The sequence below is a fragment of the Cryptomeria japonica genome, chromosome 3 (genome assembly GCF_030272615.1).
Source record: "Cryptomeria japonica chromosome 3, Sugi_1.0, whole genome shotgun sequence".
Lineage (NCBI taxonomy): Eukaryota > Viridiplantae > Streptophyta > Pinopsida > Cupressales > Cupressaceae > Cryptomeria > Cryptomeria japonica.
Window position 1 is genome coordinate 657,357,041 of NC_081407.1, and position 21,838 is coordinate 657,378,878.

General features: G+C 35.5%; 1 protein-coding gene across 3 annotated transcripts in view; it reads left to right on the plus strand.

Moving 5' to 3' along the window:
• LOC131033773 (uncharacterized) overlaps positions 1-21,838 on the plus strand; it is a 55,299-nt gene that overhangs the window by 20,563 nt on the left and 12,898 nt on the right. For all 3 annotated transcript variants that reach the window (XM_057965063.2, XM_057965062.2, XM_057965061.2), the window contains one exon: positions 1,723-1,937. In XM_057965063.2, the coding sequence (XP_057821046.1) occupies positions 1,723-1,937 (215 nt within the window). The remainder of the gene's footprint in view (positions 1-1,722; positions 1,938-21,838) is intronic.

The following is a 21,838-nucleotide window of genomic DNA, read 5'->3' on the forward strand; positions in this document are numbered from 1 at the left end:
TTTTCTATACATGTTTGATCATTTCCTTTCTCATCTTTTATGATTTCTGAGCAGTGTTAATTCCTTCTTTTTGTGGCATTATTATTTGGTATCAAGTGCATTTTAGGAATGTTAGTGATAGATTATCTTCCTAGCCCTTCTTTCCCTTTTGATTCTCTTTTTTACGTAGCTTAATCACACATTTTTCTGAATGTGCTATACTATATAATAATATATATACTGCAAAACCCTTTCTTCCTTAGGGAGGTTTTCTCTTCACTTTAATTTTTTGTAAGGACTCTAGAGTTTCTCTTTTGGCATTCCCTTTTCTTCTGAGTTTCATTTTTTTCGTAATTGCCCTTTTTTTTCTCACCTTAATTTTTTTGGTTCTGCCTAATTCTACAGTGTCATGGATTGTGTCTTGGCATTGTCTCTGCTATCTGGTTTCAGGTTGTAATTAGATAATATTATGCGAGTACAGTAATTGTAGGTATAACTAATGGTTCTCTGCAGCATGTTATCACTCTCTGTAAGGGTTTTTGTATGGACAGAAGCTTATTTTAGTATGAGGGATGATAGTCTTGTTTGGAATCTTCAGAAGAGTAGATGGAATTCCCTCAATCACAACTAATCAGATTGCAACATCTGGGAACCCCAAAGCTACCAAACTTAAAGTAACAATGCTGATTTCAATCACACCGCACTAATCTATTGTAGAAATCAAGAGAAGCACAAAATAGAAAATTAAGTAGAATATTCATTCCAATAACTTATGATGATTGACTGTAAATGTTCCCCAGAGCTATCTTTTCTGGAATTCTATTTGAACTTTTATTTTTTCAATATTGTTCCTCCTTTAAATGTCGATTTCTGTCTCCTTGAAAGTTACTCCTATTTCTCACTACGTTGACACAAGTGTCTACACACAGCAAATACCGTTTTCGATCTATAATTATGCCGAGAGGCATCTACAATGACATCAAAATGTCCGTAAACAAAATTCCATTTTTGACAAAAAATGACATGCAAATGAAGGTAAATGCATGAAAGATGCCATGTTTCAGCTTTTGTGGAGGTGTTATTTTATTACCCCAAATAAAATAGAACCCTCGCCACTTGTCTCGAGCTAGATTCACAGCTTTTTGCATGCAGGACTTATTATTAGTGTTTAGTAGTTTAGAAGAACATTTATTTTACAGATGCTTCTCTTGTATTATTAGATATCTCTCGGCATATTTTACATATATTTTTTAAATATAGGTATACTACTCTAACTTAAGGGCTTTTACAGTAGTGGGGTGGTAGACAGGTTGCTAACAGTTTCACAGCTGTATGCACAAGTCTACTGTTATTCAGCTGTTGTTGAAAATCTCAATTAATGGATGCAAAATTATGTTTTGAGTTGTCTTTTATTAACCTTGTTATTTATTCCAGATGTTTCTTAAGAACATTCTTTCCATATTGTACATCGAATAATAATTCTTTTTTTGTTTCATTGCCATTCGTTTTGGAGTGTATCACAACCATCTTTTATTTGATAGTTTTTTATCAAGATCATTGTCATCAAGATTTGGATAAGCAGTTTTTTGTAAATGTCGTTTTGTGTTCTTTTGATTTTGATTGAAACTGTTAGAACCATTGCCAGTAAACCTGCTTTGAATTAAATTTTGTTTTATGCTGACCAATTGTCTATTTTTCTTTGTAACTTATCTGTGAATGTTTTTGGTATTTTTTTAATTGAAGGTGCTGCATTAATTGCTCCTATGGGCAATCCATATGAGTCAGACATGATCAAAGATGAAACCCGTAAAATTTGGGAGAAGTGGACATTGAGGAGGAAGCTGGGCTTCATTCTTGCTAAGCGGGCTTCTTATTTTCTTCCATATTTCTACAAACGAAGTCTCTTGAAAAATATATATCGTCCAGATAAAGCTCTATCTTTCACCCTTGGAAAGAAGGTACGTTTCTTCAACTTGGGACTGTATAAGTATCCTTACTTTTTTCTTAATTATTGTAATGAGCTACATCATAACTTTTAGTGTGACGAGAGATTGTTTAACTGAAATTGTCGCACTCACTGGCATGGAGTCATTAAACAAAGAAATAACAAATAAGAGGTCTTGTATCTGAACATTTGTAATTTTTTTATGAGTGCTCTATATACTTTGACAACTTTTGTCAGACGCTACCTTGCCCAAATCTTTAGGTGTCTTTTCTGAGTTTTATCAGGGCTTTCAGAATCTGGAAATCCTTAAAAGGCTTAGCTATATATGTTTTCCTATTTATTCCTAAGGTAAGTGTTATGGATTGCATTCCATTTACTAGCTTACATGCATGATTGAGACAATCAGCTCAAGCATGTGGAAAATAAATTTGTAATATTTCAGCCTTAATAATGCATGTGTATTTCAGAGTTAATAATAATGCATGTGTATTAACTTTCATGGAATATAGCCAATACCAAACCCATCTTATAGGGAGCCTTGTAATTTTTATGCCCTAGGTTTATTAGACAGATTTATATCCTTTAGTTATGCCCTAGTTTGTAATCAGATTTAACATAATTCAGTAAAACCAGAAATGAAGAAAGTAAATCAGAACAAACACAAATACCCTGGGAAAACCTCCTTTAGTTATGCCCTAGTTTGTAATCAGATTTAACATAATTCAGTAAAACCAGAAATGAAGAAAGTAAATCAGAACAAACACAAATACCCTGGGAAAACCTCCATGGAGGAAAAACCCAGCATTAAAGACCCTTAAGTCAGATTATATATTCTCTTGATAGCAAAAGTACAATACTTAGCTCCTGTTACAAATCTGAATCCTTCATGAATGACAGATCTGCACTCCTTCAAGTCTGTACCAAAATTGCTTTTGTCCTCTAGAACTAATTCGCCTAAGTCTGGACAATTTCGCACCTCTCAGGAGAAAGTTCGCACTTCTTTTGGCAGAGGTAATTCGCTGATGATGAATGTTTATTTGACTTGCAAGTGTCTTGTTTTATATGCACCTTTAACCTTGATTTAATTGCAAGTTGGCCTCATTAATTTGGGCGCCAATATTGTAGTAGTGTGTAGTATTTAGGATAGGGCTGGGCTTATCCTTGGGTCACGTTACCCTTTAGGATAGGGCCTAGTCCTAAGTGGGTTCGGATGTTGCCTTTAAGGCAATCCGAACCCATCCCTTATCCTAGTTACAAACAACACTCCCTCTTAACTAGGGAAGAAGAGAATACATAATCTAAACCTTTATAGTTCCATCTAGCACACAAGCATAGAATGGATCTAGCACACAAGCATAGAATTACATCTTCCACCTAGCACACAAGCATAGGATGGTTCTAGCACACAAGCATAGAACGTGTAATACACAAGTGGGTCTTTACAACTATCCATCTAGTACACAAGCATAGATTTGGACATAATTCATTCTTGCACACAAGCAAAGAATGATTCAAAGTGCTGCAGAAGAGTCACTGAAGTATTCGAACTTCACTCTGGATAAAGGTTTGGTAAGGATATCCGCAATCTGTTCATCTATGCTAATGTACTTTAGATGAATGGTGCCTCTTTGCACCATGTCTCGAATGAAATGATAGTGAGTTTCTACATGTTTAGACCGATCATGGAATATGGGATTTACAGACATCTTTATACAGCTTTGATTATCACAATGAATGGTGGTAGGACCACTAGCTTGACCAAATAATCCAACAAGGAGCTTGCGGAGCCACACTGCTTCTCTGGATGCAACAGATGCGGCAATGTACTCAACTTCTGCAGTGCTTAATGCTACCGAAGATTGCTTTCTACATGCCCAAGAGATCACAACAGAGCCCAAGTTGAAGCGGATACCTGAAGTACTTTTCCCGTCCTTGATACTTCCTGCCCAATCTGAATCTGAGTAGCCTTCCAAGAGAATTGAGGTATTAAGTGAATACTTCAGCCCATAACCAATCGTACCACGCGGTTATCTTAGAATGTGCTTGGCAGCAACCAGGTGAACAAGTTTAGGTAAGCTCATGATATGACTGAGAGCATTCACCGCATAACAAATATCTGGCCTAGTGTTAACTAGGTACATCAGGGAACCAATCAACTGCCTATGCTCAAATGGATCTGCAAAATCAGAGTTAGTTGCAGAAACACTTAACTTCTTAAGTTCGATTCCATAGGAGTATGCATAGGTTTACAATCTATCATTCTAAATCTTTTCAAGATATCAATAGTATATTCTCCTTGACTTAGAAAAATTTCATTGGAATTTTGCCATACTTCTAACCCTAAGAAGTAATGCATTAAACCTAAGTCCTTCATTTCAAATTTTGAGGCTAATTCCTTCTTACATCTTATGATTAATTTACTTTCACCAGTGAGAAATAAATCATCCACATACAAGACTAAAATAAGCATCTCATCATTATAAACTTTCAAGTAGATGTTAGCATCAGCATCATTCTTGCAAAATCCTAAGCTTAGTAAGTACTTATCGATTCTTTCATACCATGCACGAGGAGCCTGTTTTAGCCCATATAAGGCTTTCTTCAACCTGCAAACATGGGAATCTCTTTTATGGATTACATAACCTTCTGGTTGTTCAATGTAGACTTCCTCCTCAATGACGCCATTGAGAAGGCTGTCTTAACGTCCATTTGATGCAACTCCCAACCTTTGGCTGCAGCAATAGCTATTATAGATCTAATAGAAGTATATCTAGCAACAGGGGCAAAGGTTTCTTCATAATCTATTCCTTCCTTTTGAGAAAAACCACGAACTACAAACCTAGCTTTATATTTTTTAATACTACCATTAGCATTGTGTTTAATTTTAAACAACCATTTAGAGGAAACAACAGACTTACCTTTGGGTCTGGGTACAATGTCCCAGACATCATTCTTGATGATAGACCCATACTCTTCATCCATGGCTAATTTCCAAGCATGATGGGACATAGCTTCTTCTACATTGTGAGGTTCAGACTCAATGATGTTGCACATCACAGAAATGTAGTTGGCGTGATTTTGGAATCTCTTGTAATTTCTAAAGGTTCCTCTGGGAGCAGCAAATCCTTCAGCATCTTGAATAGTGTTTCTAACCCAAAGTGGTCTCTTCTTGCAAACCACAATATCCTGAGGTATATCGGTGGAGTGCATAGGTTCTGATGGATCATTCTGAACTTTCTGATCTGGAAAATTAGTAGACTCCTCCTGTATCTCAGGGTTAGCATCAACTATTGAATCTTGATTTTCAATCACCATATCATTATTGTTGGATAATGAACCTTTAGATCTTTTGAAAGCAATATCTTCTTCAAAAGTTACATCTCTACTTACCTCAAAATACCTTTGACTTGGAATGTAGATTTTGAAGGCTTTGGAAGAATCGCTACATCCCACTAAGATGCCTTTCTTTCCAGATGGATCCAACTTGGTTCGTTTTTCCTTAGGCACATGGACATACACCGGGCTTCCGAATATCCTCAGGTGATTGATGTCAGGTTTGATTCCTGTAAATGCTTCTTCGGGAGTTACATCCTTTAGGGCGCAATGAGGACATCTATTCTGAATATAGACTGTTGTTTTGGATGCTTCCGCCCATAGAAAAGGTTGCAGGTCTTGATCATGGATCATGGCTCTTGCAGCTTCAACAATGGTCCTGTTCTTTCTTTCAGCAACTCCATTTTGCTAAGGATTGTAAGGAATGCAAAACTCCCTCTTAATTCCTGCTTTGACACAAAAGTCATAGAAACTACTTGAGGTGTATTCACCTCCATTGTCAGACCTCAAACATTTAATTCTATTTCCTGTAGTATTTTCAACTAAGGCTTTGAATTCTTTAAATCTGTTTAGGACTTCTTTAGATTCTTTGGATTTAAGAAAATAGATCCATGTTTTCCTAGAGAAATCATCTATGAAGATAACATAATATAGGAAACCGCTAGGAGAAGCTACAGACATAGGACCACATAAATCTGAATGAATAAGTTCTAACCTTTCTTTAGCCCTACTATCGCTCTTATGAAAAGGATTCTTTACATTCTTACCCATTGCACAACCTTTACAAGCATCATGATGAGATAAACTGAGTTTAGGCATACCTTTAACTATTTTACCGAGATTGGGGAGAGCTTGGAAGTGTAGGTGACCCAATCTTCTATGCCATAGCTCGCATGATTCAGGGGTCTCATGAATTAGAGCTTGAATTGGATTAGCTTCAAGCTTATATAAACTATCACATCTATTTCCAATAATACGAGCAGATTTGAAATTAGATTTCTTAGGCCAAGCGAGTACTTTCCCTTCAGAAATGCTATTTGCAAACCCTTATCTTCTAAAGTAGAAATGGAAATAAGATTTCTTTTAATACTAGGTACAAAGAGAATATCACATAGTTGTAAGGAAATACCAGAATCTAGTTTTAAAGAGGTAGTGCCAGAACCTTTTACCGAGTATCGAGCATCATCACCGATTACTACATGAAGGTTGGTGTCCTTTTCAATCAGATCTGAGAGATGCTCACGAAATCCTGAGATGTGTCTGGAGGCACCACTGTCAAGTATCCATGTATTGCTATCCGTAGGAACATTGCTGGACAGAGCAGAGATAAGAAGGTAATCTTCACTTTGTTCGGCAACTTCATTTAAGTTGGCCTCCCTTTCCTTTGGGTCATTCTGACAATCTCTGGCATAGTGGCCATACTTATCACATCTGAAGCAACGAATGTGAGAGGAATCTCTTGACTTTTTCCTTGGATCATAGGAGGAGGATTTGAAATCTTTGCTTCTCTTTTCTTTCTTCCAATGTCCACCTTTTCTAGATTTAGCTAAGAGAACATGATTATCTTTGTGAGAGTTCTTGAGTTTTCCTCTTACCTCAATTCGAGATTCCTCTTCGATGCAATCAGATTGAAGACGTTCAAAGTTGGGACGATCAGCTCTTCCACCAATGCTACGAATGAATGGTTCCCATTCATCAGGTAGACCATTTAATGCAATCTTTGCTTCTCTTTTCTTTCTTCCAATGCCCACCTTTCCTAGATTTAGCTAAGAGAACATGATTATCTTTGTGAGAGTTCTTGAGTTTTCCACTTACCTCAATTCGAGATTCCTCTTCGATGCAATCAGATTCAAGATGTTCAAAGTTGGGACGATTAGCTCTTCCACCAATGCTACGAATGAATGGTTCCCATTCATCAGGTAGACCATTTAATGCAATCATAACAAGATCTTTATCAGAGATTTGGCAATCAAGAGTACTTAGCTTGTCCTTTAGTTCATTGATCTTCATGAAGTAAGCTATGATTGAGTCTTCTTCTTTCATTTTCATGTGAAGAAGCTGTTGTCTTAGAGAAAGGGCCCTGCTGAGGTTGTTGACTTCATACATCCCTTCCAAATGTTTGATCATTTCCCTGGCAGACACAAACTTTGATATGACAGTGACAAGATGATTCTTGACGGACTCTATTATGATCCTCCTAGCCTTGAGGGAATCTTTCTTGAACTGTTTCAGCTCTTCAGCATCTTCTGGAGGAGACAGCCCTTCTTCTTCTACAAACTTCAGCAGATCATTCTCTTCAAGGATCAATAAAATACGGACTTTCCAAGCAGCAAAATCAATGGCTCCCTCAAGTCTATTTTCAGCCTTCAAACCTGACATCTTAATCTGAAAACACACAACAGCTATATGCACAAATGATTTGCTAAAATCAGAGGTTAGTGACAACCTAGCTTTGATACCATGTAATTTTTATGCCCTAGGTTTATTAGACAGATTTATATCCTTTTAGTTATGCCCTAGTTTGTAATCAGATTTAACATAATTCAGTAAAACCAGAAATGAAGAAAGTAAATCAGAACAAACACAAATACCCTGGGAAAACCTCCACGGAGGAAAAACCCAGCATTAAGGACCCTTAGGTCAGATTATATATTCTCTTGATAGCAAAAGTACAATACTTAGCTCCTGTTACAAATCTGAATCCTTCATGAATGACAGATCTGCACTCCTTCAAGTCTGTACCAAAATTGCTTTTGTCCTCTAGAACTAATTCACCTAAGTTTGGACAATTTCGCACCTCTCAGGAGAAAGTTCGCACTTCTTTTCGCAGAGGTAATTCGCTGATGATGAATGTTTATTTGACTTGCAAGTGTCTTGTTTTATATGCACCTTTAACCTTGATTTAATTGCAAGTCGGCCTCATTAATTTGGGCGCCAATATTGTAGTAGTGTGTGGTATTTAGGATAGGGCTGGGGCTTATCCTTGGGTCACGTTACCCTTTAGGATAGGGCCTAGTCCTAAGTGGGTTCAGATGTTGCCTTTAAGGCAATCCGAACCCATCCCTTATCCTAGTTACAAACAACAAGCCCTTGATGTTCATTGCTTTCTTTCTGCTAGGACTCAATCTTACCAACTTGGAACTACAACAAGATTCATCATATCCGAATTATCTTAGGAAAGAGTGTTAGAATTTTGCATAAGCACTATAATCTACCCAAGAACCACAGTAAGATGACCTTAAAATTCATATGCAAACAATAAGAATAACAGCATTTCGATATTTATGTTCACAGTGTGTGAAACAAGGAAATAAAAAAAAATATAGGCTCTAGGATGCACAAGTCAAGGGGACAAGTGTTCTAGAAGAGAGCAGTTAATTAAAGGATTGATTCAATGTAGGAGCAAAGGTGTCAGGTGAACTCATCCTGTTGACTAAATGAACTCATCTGGCTGAGGGAGATGTAGCACCTAATTACTGTTAATCAATAACTTGAATAAGTAGAGGAGTCTCTACTCCCATCAAGGAAATGATGTGTGCTCTTATTTCCAAATTTTCTTAAGTATATAATATAGATTACTTAAGTAAATAAATCATTATGCTAAGAGGCCTTCTATGATTGTAGCAAGGGATGGAGCATCCTGTTGTAACCGTGTACATAAAAATTAAAACACAACCGACATATATATAAAAAATAAAACTAAAACTATAAAATATTAGATAATTGTAAAGTAATGAAATGGAATGACTCTTTAAGAAAACAAAGTAACTCATATGAGTAAATAACCCTTCAAATAAAAAATAAACAATATAAATAAAATAAAAAAAAAATTAAATACTTCTAAAGTAGAATAAAACCTCCTAAGTAAATAAAATAATTCAAGGCTAATATATTGCAGTATTTTTTGTTGTAGTTGTATTTAATATATGTATACTAGTTAATTACACCAACACCCTTTCTTAAATGTAGTTGAGGTAATAAAGAAATAGGTCTCGACAAGATAAGCCATATTAGGTACCTGTTGGTGTACGTTTGATCATTCACCGAACACTTAGAATAAAATGTCAAGGACACTCTACCGTTTCTTGAACAAAATCACTACGTGTGCCAAGATTGCAAAGATTGACCACACGACAACTCCAAGGTTTATACGTGCAAACAGGCGACTTTATGTGGGATAGCTTCCTTGGTTATGTATGCTGAAATACAAGGGGGACTTACGCTTGGCTCGTTCAATTCACAATGGAAGTCTAGACAATGAAGCTCTATCGATTGGGTCTTGGATCATGGACTTCAAGAAAACTGAAAAGGAGATAAGGGTTTAGAAGTTCTAATCTATTACTAAGAATTCAAGAGACGATATTGATTAGGTGAAACCAATAACCACACTTTGCTTTGCCATGCTAGGACAACTACACAAAGTGGGTGCAATCTTCAAGGGATGTGCTTATGATTTTCATGTCATGAACAACTACGAACAAATCGAACAATATTCATTCAGACAGAAGTTAAGCATCCAGAAAATAAGCTCAGACTAACTTTACGCAATGAACAAAAATCATTTGTTCATCAAAAATATGAGTGGAAGGTTCACCATAAATCAATACTTATTAGATCTTGCATTTGTCTAACATACATGAAATAAAATCTAAACTATGATGAGGGATAAGAACCATGTAAATTCCAAAATAATAGAAGTAATCACCATCAATTTGAACAATGCATTACTTATTACTTTGGCAGTCATAAACAACAATTTACTTATCTCAACATGTTTTGAAACATGCTCCATTGTTTTACAAATGAGGGGTGAGCTCAATTTATAGGCCCTTCAATTACAATTCAATGGCCAGGATTGATTTCAAATCAATGGTTGGGATTACAAAATAAAACCCTAATTAGGGTTTGTTACAATTAACTACCCCTCGACCAATGAGAAAATTACATTTGGGGACACTTGTCCTTCTGCTAAATATAAACCAAGAATAAAATTGAAAGTTGTTGCATTGTGGAGTGTTCCTTCTAGAAGCCTTTGTGGATAAGTTAGGTTCATTGAACTTGGACATGTTGACTTGGAACAATTTGATTGATTGGAAGATGACGAGGTGCCACCTCAGCGTGTTGGATGTCCTCCTTGGTCACTTTGTTCTTTTTCCATATACTTGCCTTGAATATCCCTTTTTTGCTAACGACTTTGTCCTTTGCACTTGCTTCTTCCTAGCTTTCGAGATTTTGATCTCTTCTTTTCGCTTGCATTTGAATCTTTGAGGTCTGGAAGTCTCCCCTTGGAGCAAATGTCTGTACTTGAAGTTATTAAAATTTTCTTTCCTGATTGCTTTAAAATTCCTCCTGCTTGAACTAGACTGATGTTATTCCTCTGAATTTCCCAACTTGTGTCAAGAAATCGTCATGGAAATTTGTTTGGAATACTCCTCTTGTCTCCATTTGATTCTTATTGGGGGCTTGTCTTCAATTCCTCATGAGATGAAATCCTTCAACAAGTTGCCTTGATTGCTTCAATAAGCCTGGGATTGTAGATGAAATCCCCCAAGAAGTCCGAATTTTTTTTATATTTTCACTAAGTCTGAGGACTTTTCTTTCTCGATGCCTTGAAATTCTTTCAAGTGCTTTGAATTTGGAGAAGAATTCCTTTGTGCTTTTGCCACAATGGAGGAAATTGGAATTTTCTATGTGAAGTATTTCCCATACAGCCAAATTTTGACTATTCAATCTCATTTTGTTGGCCATCTCTATGCTCGGACAAACTTTGCCTGTGGATTTGCCTTCAATTCTGAATTTGGCTTGTGTTAAGTAGGACAGACTCCATCCTTGGACAAGGATTTTATTCATTTCCTTTTTACTTTTCCTCTTTATTCTTCTTCATTCTTCTTGTTTCCTTTCCAACACTTAGCAAAATTTGACTCTTTTGTCGTGGAAAATTCCACACTTTAGCCATTTTTTTTGTTTCCTCTTAGCAAATTTGATCATATGCCAGGCCACATTGTGCCTTATGCTGGGAGGAGTTTAGCTTTGGCTGGACATCTCCCTCATGGTGGATTTCAACTTGTCTTGGGCATTGCTCTTGTTTTCTCCTTGGGGGCGGAGTTCATCATATTCATGCCACTTTGACCAAGGTGGACTTTAACCTTGGTTGGACATTTTCTTGTACATGTCAAGGTGGACTTCACTTTCCTTAAGCCATGGCGTGGTGGACTTCATCATTTGTTTGGCCATAAACCATGGCAGACTTCATATTTTCCATGCCATTCTCCTTTATGTCTAGGCTAGACTTTCAGTGGTCAAAGACATTGTCATCTTGCCATGGCGGACTTTAACATTTGCAAGCCAAGTGTTGGGCAGACTTGGCAAACTTGGCACTTGGCATGCCATCTCCCCTCTATTCTTTCCTTGGTGGACTTGGTGTATAGTTGGTCTTGTGCCAAGGCGGACTTGAGGATAACTTAGATATTGCCTTCTCCAACCTTGCTTTTTGTTGGCAGACTTGAAGATACCTTTGCCATTTCACCTTTCATGCTAGGGCGGAGTTCAGTTTGCCTCGGACAATCCTTGTTTGGGAGGGCAGACTTCATGTTTAGCAAGACATTTGTCTCATTCCTCCAAGTTCGGACTTTATGAACTTCAGGCCATGCTTGCCCATTGCTTGGGTGGACTTTGAGATCAATAGGCCAAGGTTGGTCGGAGTTGCTCATTGCTTATAGAATCTCCTTGGCACTTAGCCAAATTTCAAAATTTTATTCTCCAAGGTATCAACACTTGGCCATTTTTCTCCCCAAGGTATCAACACAGCCAATTTTTTGAATTTTTTTCCTTGGGCAGAGTTGAGCCTTGTTTGGACGTTTTCTTGGACATTCTCTTGAGCGGACTTCATGATGGCTTGGACGTTAGAAACTCGTACCTGACTTCATGATGGCTTGGATGTTGGAAACTCCATTGATAGGAAACTTTGAACCGGCCTGAGATATGGTCTTCTCTATTTTCGCCTTGAACACTTGGATGAATTTTCTTGATCAACAATTCATGTTTGTCTGGAACATCTGAATTAACACCCTCGTCTGGAGATTTTCCCTTGCTTTTTGTACTTGGAGACAAATTTTGATTTCGAAGATAGGAACCTTGTTGCCATGGCCTGAGTGACCCAATCCTAGGTCAACATTCAAAAAAGCTAAAAAAAGCAAAAAGCAAAAAAGCAGGCAAAAAGAGATGCTTCCTAGATTGGTCCCAAAGTGCCAAAAATAAAAAAATCAAAATCCCACAAAAATAGGAAGGTGTTAGAATTGATCCTAAGCAATTGCGATTTTCGTCCTTCGGGCCTTCTAAGCACTTCTATGACATCCAGACACAATTCTGAGCATGATCTCCCTATAACTCCTCATTGTTAAACAAAACTGGTGATTAGTAGTTGTGATGCCAAGGCAAAAGCAAAAAATAGGGGGTCCCAATTTGCAATGGGGCAATGTGTGAAAAGGTCACAACGGTACCCATGTATGATTTAAAAGAATTCTAATGTACAAAGAAAGTGAACCCACTATAAGTAGAAAAGAGAAAACCTATATGGAAAAACTTTATTTCAATTGAGGTATGGAAAGGAGGACAAGATAACCCCTCCAAAAGTGATAGTGTTGTAAAATTCTTGTAAGATAAGGCTCATATGTGCCTCCACAAATAAGAGAGAATCAATTCAAAATGGTGCATAGTGAATGCTATGGTAATGTACAAAGAAAGTGAACCCACTATAAGTAGAAAAGAGAAAACCTATATGGAAAAACTTTATTTCAATTGAGGTATGGAAAGGAGGACAAGATAACCCCTCCAAAAGTGATAGTGTTGTAAAATTCTTGTAAGATAAGACTCATATGTGCCTCCACAAATAAGAGAGAATCAATTCAAAATGGTGCATAGTGAATGCTATGGTAGGTCCCTATGCAACAAATGATGCACGTTTCTTTCGAAAGAAGTTCTCACTCAGAGGGTGGAATGCATGAAGGAATTTGGATTATGATTTTGGAAGTTGATCATGTTTCCCAATGTTGATTCTTAATTATTATTGTTTCGTACAAGATTGGATAATAGTGTCTATAGAAGTGTGATACCTAAACCGATATGAATGAGGATGTGTCAAGGTAGTAGCATGATGTGGTGCAGAGATAACAAGAGGATCAAAGAGAAGACATATGTTGTCAATGTTGTCATCAAGCCCTAGAATGTGAGATTTTTTAAGCGGCTGATATATGTCTAATAAGTAGATATTTGATGATTATGAAGACAAGTCTGTCTCAATTAAAGAGAATTTGTAGTAGCACGTGGAGAAGCCAAGATCTTTGTGTCATTAGAGCAATTGAGACTTTTTGAAAAAGCAAGTTGCAAGTCTTTAATATCATCATAATACAAATGATTCTAAAAAATCATCAAGGGAGAGAAGTATGTCCATGGTGAGATTAGTTAGGAATGGAGGTTCTTTGGGATCTCCATAATCTCCCAAAGTGTAGTTGAAAGAGTGCAAAGACATTAAATGTTTGACAACCCATGATTTGTGATCACCAACACTAAGACCGATTAATCCTAAAACATGACCATTCTTATTTTTCTTTATATATTTTTTCCACTGAGTACCTACCGTTCAAGAATAAATTAACATAGATGGGGCAAGAGATGAATCCATCAATAGTGCTTCAAGTTGTTGTTGTGCCAAAACTTGTAGTTTCCTTCTTCCAAGGTGATGATAGAAGGATGATTGTTTATACCCATTAATGACTTAGATTGAATATCCCCTTGTAGATTGAGAAGTTTAGTTTATTATGTAGTTACAAAATGCCCTTATGGTTAAGCCCTCCTCAAGAGTAGTAATGGATTTACAAAGTGGAAGCTGATTTTCTAGAGTTCTACAATGTTCATGGGGATGATAAAGTTGAAAGTGCAATCAAATGATAACAGAAGATCAAATAACATGTGTGTAGTGTTCAAAAAATTATAAAAATAGAATTCAAATCTTATGGAAGCTAATAAGGCCTTTGAAGCTCAAAAAATTGCTAGGTGCACATCTAAATTTGAGGGACTTGTGTAGAAATGGATTCCATCACTACAAAGAGTGAAATTTTACCCCATAAAAAAAAAAATTGCTAAAAAGGTCCTTCATATGGTCAAGAAAAGGCCTATTGAAGTTGACCAAACAAACTGAAAATGCAATTGGAGTGGTAGCTATTGTTGTTGCTTGTTGGTGATGGCTTGTTGCCCTATGGGTGGTGGACCGATGGTGTCACTGACACAAGTGGTGCTTGGGTGATGTAACAATGGCTATTAAGCAGAGGTGTCAATGGAGTGTGGATGGTGCTTGGGTGATGGAACACTTGGCTATTAAGTAGGGGTGACAATGGAGTGCAGGTGGTGTGCTCGAGCAGTGTCATGGTTGCAATAGTAGCTTCAGCGGATGGACAATGATGGGCTAACAAAGGTGCATTGGACTATGGCAATTGGAACAATGTCTTGCTGAAGGTGATTAAGTATTGTTGGAGTTTTAAATTGCCAACTCATCAGTTGGTAGGGGCATGGGGTCTTGACAACCCTTGGTCAGGGTAATGATCTTGCCATGTCATAGAAAGGGTATGGGGATTGTAAATTACTTTTTCAAGTTATATATATATATTGAGTGTGAGGAAATCAAGTGTTAGCAAAATCACAAGCATGCAATTTTAAATTAGCAATCAAAAGCATAAAACACACAAAATGAATTTGTTTCACCTTGATTCTTCACCTCCTTCGATTGAGTGGGAAGTGAAGGTATGCACCCAAGACCTTCACTTGATTTGCTCCTTGTGATTGAAGTATGTGGATTGCTCTTGACTACACAACAAAAAAGATGGTATTAGATAGATTTGATGGATGATGGATTTGGCTTATACGAGGGAATATTTGGGCATAATGTGGATGCAATGGATGGATTTGTTGCTCAAAATTACAGCATAACAATGTGCAAAAGGTGGATATGATTGTGAAGGGAGGAGACTCCAATTTATAGATTGGAGGGGCCCAAAATGGATGGCTAGGATCAAAGAGGAATGGATGGCTAAGATTGAAAGAAAGTGGGAGAGGATTTGAGAGGACAAGTGGGAGATCCAAGAGATTTGCCATAAAGGCATTTCTTGTCTCCACACTTCTCAAGTACATGGGGGAAGAGTTCCCCAAGTACCTTGGGAAGAGAGGAAAGGAGCATAAAATTCCTTGGGAGAGGATGAGGAATCAAAATTTCCCAAATAAGAGGATGTGTTGGGATAAAGGGATAAGGAATTAAAAATTCATTGGAAAGAGGGGGCATGGGGAGATTCAAGGGATTTGACATACCTTGAATGGACCAAAATTGGTGACATTTAAGGTTGGAGGGTGAGATGGGAAGGCCATTTATGGTAGAGTTGACCCATTCCTAATCAAGGTGATTAGGAATGTGCAAATGATTAAGGGGAGTGATTAGGTGGGTTAGTGAAGGATTAGAGTGCATGTGAGCAAGTTAGGAGGATGGGACATGAGGAGAGAGAATGAGTGGAGGAAATGTTAATCATGATTAGGCTAGAATTAATTAGGCTAAATGATGTGGATTAGGAGGGTGATTTGTAGGAATCAGGGGATTAGTTAATAAATTGGAATTAATTAACTAATTAAGATTTAGAGGAACTATTTGATGCAAGGTGCACCCTTTGTCTCCTTGTGTTGTGCAACGCAACGCTCGGGTTTGTGACATGGCTCAATTGCCTTCTGTGGATTCTATAAGTCTAGTGGTTGTATCGAGCATTAACATGTCGATCTTTTGGTGCAACGACAACCGTACTCCTAACAAGTAGTATCAGAGCTTGGGTCACAGGTTCAAACCCCTTCGCTTGTGTTGGGGGGGATTGTTGCAAGGTGTGCACCCTTGGTCTCCTTGTGTTGTGCAATGCAACGCTTGGGTTTGTGACATGGCTTAACCACTTCCTGTGGATTCTATATGTCTAGTGGTTGTATCGGGCATTAACAAGTCGATTTTCTTGTGCTATGACAACCGTACTTCAAACAATATTGGCTAAGGTTGAGAATTGGAATAATTTTAGAAGAATGGGGATTTATATAATCGATTGATAAATTAATTATATGGCTGAGAGATAAAATCAATTAAATATAATTTAACTAATTTTAAGAAGAATAAAGGCTAACATAATTAATGGAATAAATTATGCAAGAATGGATAAATTAATAAAATATTAATTTAATTAATTTTGGATGTCATATATATATATATATAACATTGCGGCCTTGAGTTATGTGCTTGCATTGCATTAAATTTGATAATTTGAGAGTCAATTTATAGATTCTTGGTTGCTATAAATGCAATGATGATGTTTATTTTGTGCCAAATTCCTTGACTTCTCAATGTTTAGTTTGGAAGCCTAACCTAGCTATTTACCCTTCTAAATGCAATGAAATAGCTTGTTTCTCCCCTAGAGGCCTTTTACAAGGAGGGACCTTAAAAAACATCCAATTTGCAAAGATATAGACCCTAGTTAAAAGAACCTAAAATCGATATCCAAATTGAAATTATTTGACACACATATTTCTATGTTAGAATTTTACATAAACACAATAGTTCTAGCCAAGGCCATCAATAAAATTACAATAAATTCAAAATAACATTTCCATTATTTGTATTCAAGATGTGTAAAACAAGGGAATAGACTACAATATATAGGTTCTAGGATGCACAAGTCAAGGCGACTACTATACCGGAGTAGAGCAGTTAACTAAATGGCTGATTCAATTGTAATAGTAGAGGTGTCAAGTGAATTTATTATGGTGATCGGGTGAATACATCTTGATGAGGGAGATGTGGTACTTAACTACTGTCAATCACGAAGTTGAATGAGGTAGAGGTGACATCTGCTCCCATAAATCAAGAAAATGTTCATATTTTTTAATATATTTTAATAATATTAATTAAGTAAATAAATTTAACATGAGATACAATAAATAATTAATTACAATAAAAAGGTGATGCCTTGGATCAACTTAGAAGATGGCTTTGTGATACATTATGTGCTGCCCACTAAGTGTAAAAGATGAGTTGGAGTTATGTCCCCAATCGCTAATTGAGTGTAAGGGATGATACTGGAATATGGGCAAAGCTGCCAACTAAGTATAATAGATACCTCAGTGGTGTGCTTTCATCTGCTTACTGAGACCAAGAGATGCCTCATTTTGGAGTACGAGTGTTGGGATGTAAAGGCTGTCATTACATGCATGCTTCTCACAATCGCATTTTTCATAATGTGATTAAATCAATAATATGCACTTATAGGAGGATGGATGCCATTGATAAATTTTAGATTAATTAATGATTAGTTTATTTAAGAATTAATGTTAAATAAATTCTAGTTTTGGCTTATTCAAGAATTGATGTTGATAATTAAATTTGAATTTTGGCCTTTGATGAGTGACAATTCCTTTAGAGGAGAGGATCTAGTAGTTGAGCACCTTAACTGAGCGCTTCTCAAAATCTTACTTTTCAAGGCCCTTACTTATAACTAAGGTTTCAGGACCACATCATCAATTATGATGCCACATCAGCATGCTTTTTGTCAAGGTGTCTATAAAGACCCCAAAAAAGTGAGATTGATACTTGTGCACCAAGTCATGTTTTATTGGTGAGTTGATGTGGCATCGCATGATTTGTTGCTTTCTAGATCTAAGGAATACATTTCATTCAATTATGGGTGGTCATCATTAACACTAACAAATTTAAAGTGACAACTATTGGTACAATACTGTTAAAATATATTGAACATTAAATCAACAAGTGCTGTAACAATTATAAGAATGCTTTCAACTATTAGATTTTCTCCCCTATTTGTCTTCAACTTTTTTGTTGATGCAATCATTATATTTTCTTATACTATAATTTTCTTTTCCAAATTGACACTGCACACAACACTTACAGTTCAGGTATAGATCATTGGATAGGTGCAATTTCTAGCAACACATCCTCTAAATAGCCATAGGTCCTTTGAAGTACCATCCCAAATGATGGTAGTTAAAAGTGAAATGTGTTCTATGACACTTGTACCATTAATGTTTCAAATCATTTTTATTTTAGATCATAGATGCATTTTTTTTTTTTTGAATAGTATGGTAAATTAAAAGATAATTTTTTTGTAATTTAATTTAAAAAGAGAAAAAAAGAAAAAATAAATAAATGATTGAAAAATTAGAAAAATAAAAAATATAATTGATTTTTAAAAAATATATTTGAAGTCATTTAAATTGTATAAAGAATGAGAGAGAGTGAAAGTGTAAATTTTGAAATATGATTTTTTCTACTTATTTTGAGCTGAATAATATTTTATACATAATTAACTAAAAATTTTGAATCCGCAAAATTAATTACAATATAAAATGCAAACTAAAATTTATTTACCATAATGTTATTTAATAATAAATATCATAATTCCATTAACTTCATCTTTTGATGTTATAAATTCTATTTATAATTTATTATATTTTTAATTATTGAATCCTTTTAATGTGATCACTTGTCTCCTTTCAAATACTTATCAATATTTCAATACAATTAACAACTTAATTTTCATCACATCTAAAATCTAACATAATTACATTTGTATTAATTTAATTGTGAACATGTTTGTAACCAAATCTAAGAAAAAAAAATCTTGTCATGTAGCTATTCTAATTTAATTTTCAACATTTAGTTATAGTTTTGTTTGTCAAAAAAATTTGTACCTTTTCATGTCTTGTCATTGTAGCTATTCTAAATTAATTTTCAACATTTAGTTATATACACTAGTAACTTGGATAGATGGAATTTTAACTATTTTTCGATAGATTCGACTGAGTATGTTATGTGAGAATTTGGATGATATTATTTATCTTGAAGAAAGCTAGGGAGAATTACAGAATTTCAAGCCTTATCAAATTAAAAAGGCTTAGGTGGGTTTTTAAAAAAAAATCTTTTAACAAAGATGAAGTTTGGATGCTTGAAAAAATTGTATGTAGCATTAATATTTCAGCTTACCAAAATATAAATATATATAGATAAAATAAAATAATTTTTAAATCAAATAAAAATTAATTGTTCATATAAGTATGCATAACTAAAATAAATCTTAATTAATAACAATCATTTTTTCATTTTTTTTTCTATCTATTTATTTATTTGTATGTTTGTAGTAGTTTAAATAGATAAATATTTAATATTTATATAGAAAATTAATATAAATCATTAAAATAATGAAGTCTGGAGATGGTGAGATTAAGGGTCTAGATTTGGGGATGATGCTGCAAATATATAGTACATAAAAAATAGATATAAAAGAATTTAGACGAAATAAGATATGAAACTTTGAAATATTCAAATATATTGGATTGAACAACAAAAATGCTAGATATCAATATATTTATATTATATTGAAAAAAATTACATTCAAAATCCAAATACAATTGACTAGTGGTCCAATACCTCAAACCATCATTCATCTTCAGAGTCCATGCCAAACTCCTCATCACTAGTACTACTAAACTTCTTAAGGTCAAACTCTTCCAAACCAATATTGGCCAACCTTATTTTGTGCTACAACTTCATCAACCTATGTTGGCTACTTAAGTTCTACATCCCATCAGGGTATTGGACTCTTCTTATACATAAATGTGTTACAATCAATGTGACACAAGATGCTATCACTATGTATAGCTACAAGCTTCTCTACTCTTCTAGAGATAAGTTGATTCCTCTTAACATAGTTGATGAAATTATAAGTAGAACTACCAGAATTCTCAAGGTCAAGCTCCTCCAAACCAATATTGACCAACCTTGTTTGTGCTATAGCTTCATTAACCTATGTTGGCTAGTTTGGTTCTACATCTCATCAGGCTATTTTACTCTCATTAGACATAAAGTGTTTTACGGTCAATGAGGCACAAGGCGCTATGCATGGCTACAAGCTTCTTTGCCCTTCTAGAGACAAGTTAGTTCCTCTTAACATAGTGGATGAAATTATTATTAGATCAGATTCTCTCAATAGCAAATGAACTAGAAACTTGGGATGACATAGAAATAGTTGGCTGTCAAAAAATTATGCCTATGCATAGTCCACAATAGAATTGGATCTTCCTATACCATAGTCTCCCTTTCCATCTTGGCTTCTTTAGAATATCCTCTAAGAGTGAAAATTTGTCCGTTTAAGTATGAATGCTGCTAGCTTGTATAGAATCATACATCTTTTGAATTACCTTCATGAAATTTACCTTCGCCATAGTATTTTGTATAGGGGTAAATTTGTTAGGCCTTCACACATATCGCATAGGGTTTAGTGCATAGACAACCATGTGTGATGGAGTATCGTTCTTTTCCTATCAATGATGAATGTTCAGTTGAACATATTTGTTGTAGAACTCTTATGTGGGGTCTGGGTCTTTCTCTTGTTGGTCTTCATTCAGCCAAGTATAATGTTAATGCACTCATGCATTTCTCCAAGGCTAGGTGCATTTGCATCACCATATTTAATAACTTTCAAGGCTAAAGTAACAGTAGCAACAATGTATCTTGCATCACTCCAAAAAGTGTCACTCATCATCATCTGCTTCACCCTTTTCTTCTACTTTGACTTAGAATTGGGTCATCAAATTTACTCTACCACTATGATCATTAGTTGCAATGCCTCTTGCAAATTAAACATCCTCTCTAGAAGAATGAAGTATGATGCATATGTACTGTATAGGTTTCAAAAATTTCTTTTTTTAGAGAAAGCCCTAAAGAGTACATACAAAGTATGGTGGTTGCAGATATACATCTGCACATCTTTAACATTATTAATTTTCTCTTTGATCTATCCAATTTTGTCCATGTCATCGAGTGCATTATTTATGCATGTGCACAATGAGCCCAACAAATATGTCTTTAGGTTGCCTCAATTAAATTTTCAGCATTTATGCACATATATGTTGTATCTATCTCAACTTGCACCATACTCTCTAGCCTACCTTCTCAATAGCATCTCTAAGGATTTAGAATCGAAAATCAACATCCTTGCGCTGCCCTAAACAATCAATATGCATAAGAAAGTAAGGACCCACTACATGTCACCATAATGTTGAGTGATGATTGATATTGTTTACCTATTCATGATAATAATATATCAACTAGTGACTTAAGCAGCCTTCATTTTCTCCATTCGAATTTTAATCTCGAAATAATTCTTATCCAAGAGTGTTGTCCTTAATTTTGTCTCCTTCAGAACACAAATTATAGTCTTACTTTTATTATTTTTGCCGTAGCTTCCTTATGATAGGAGAGTGAGTTACATTGAGAATTTGCCAATGGCATCATTTGCCTCATCCGTATTATGCACATTGAATAATTCTATCACTGTGCCCACAATGTACCAATATCCCTTGTGGTCATTCTATGTTTCCTTGCAGGCTTTGCTGCCCTTAAAGTAGATGGAAAATAAAAGAACGATATGAAACTTGTTAATTTCCAGCACTCCTAGTACTAGTAGGAGTCCTTAATAACAAAATAGTAGGTACAAG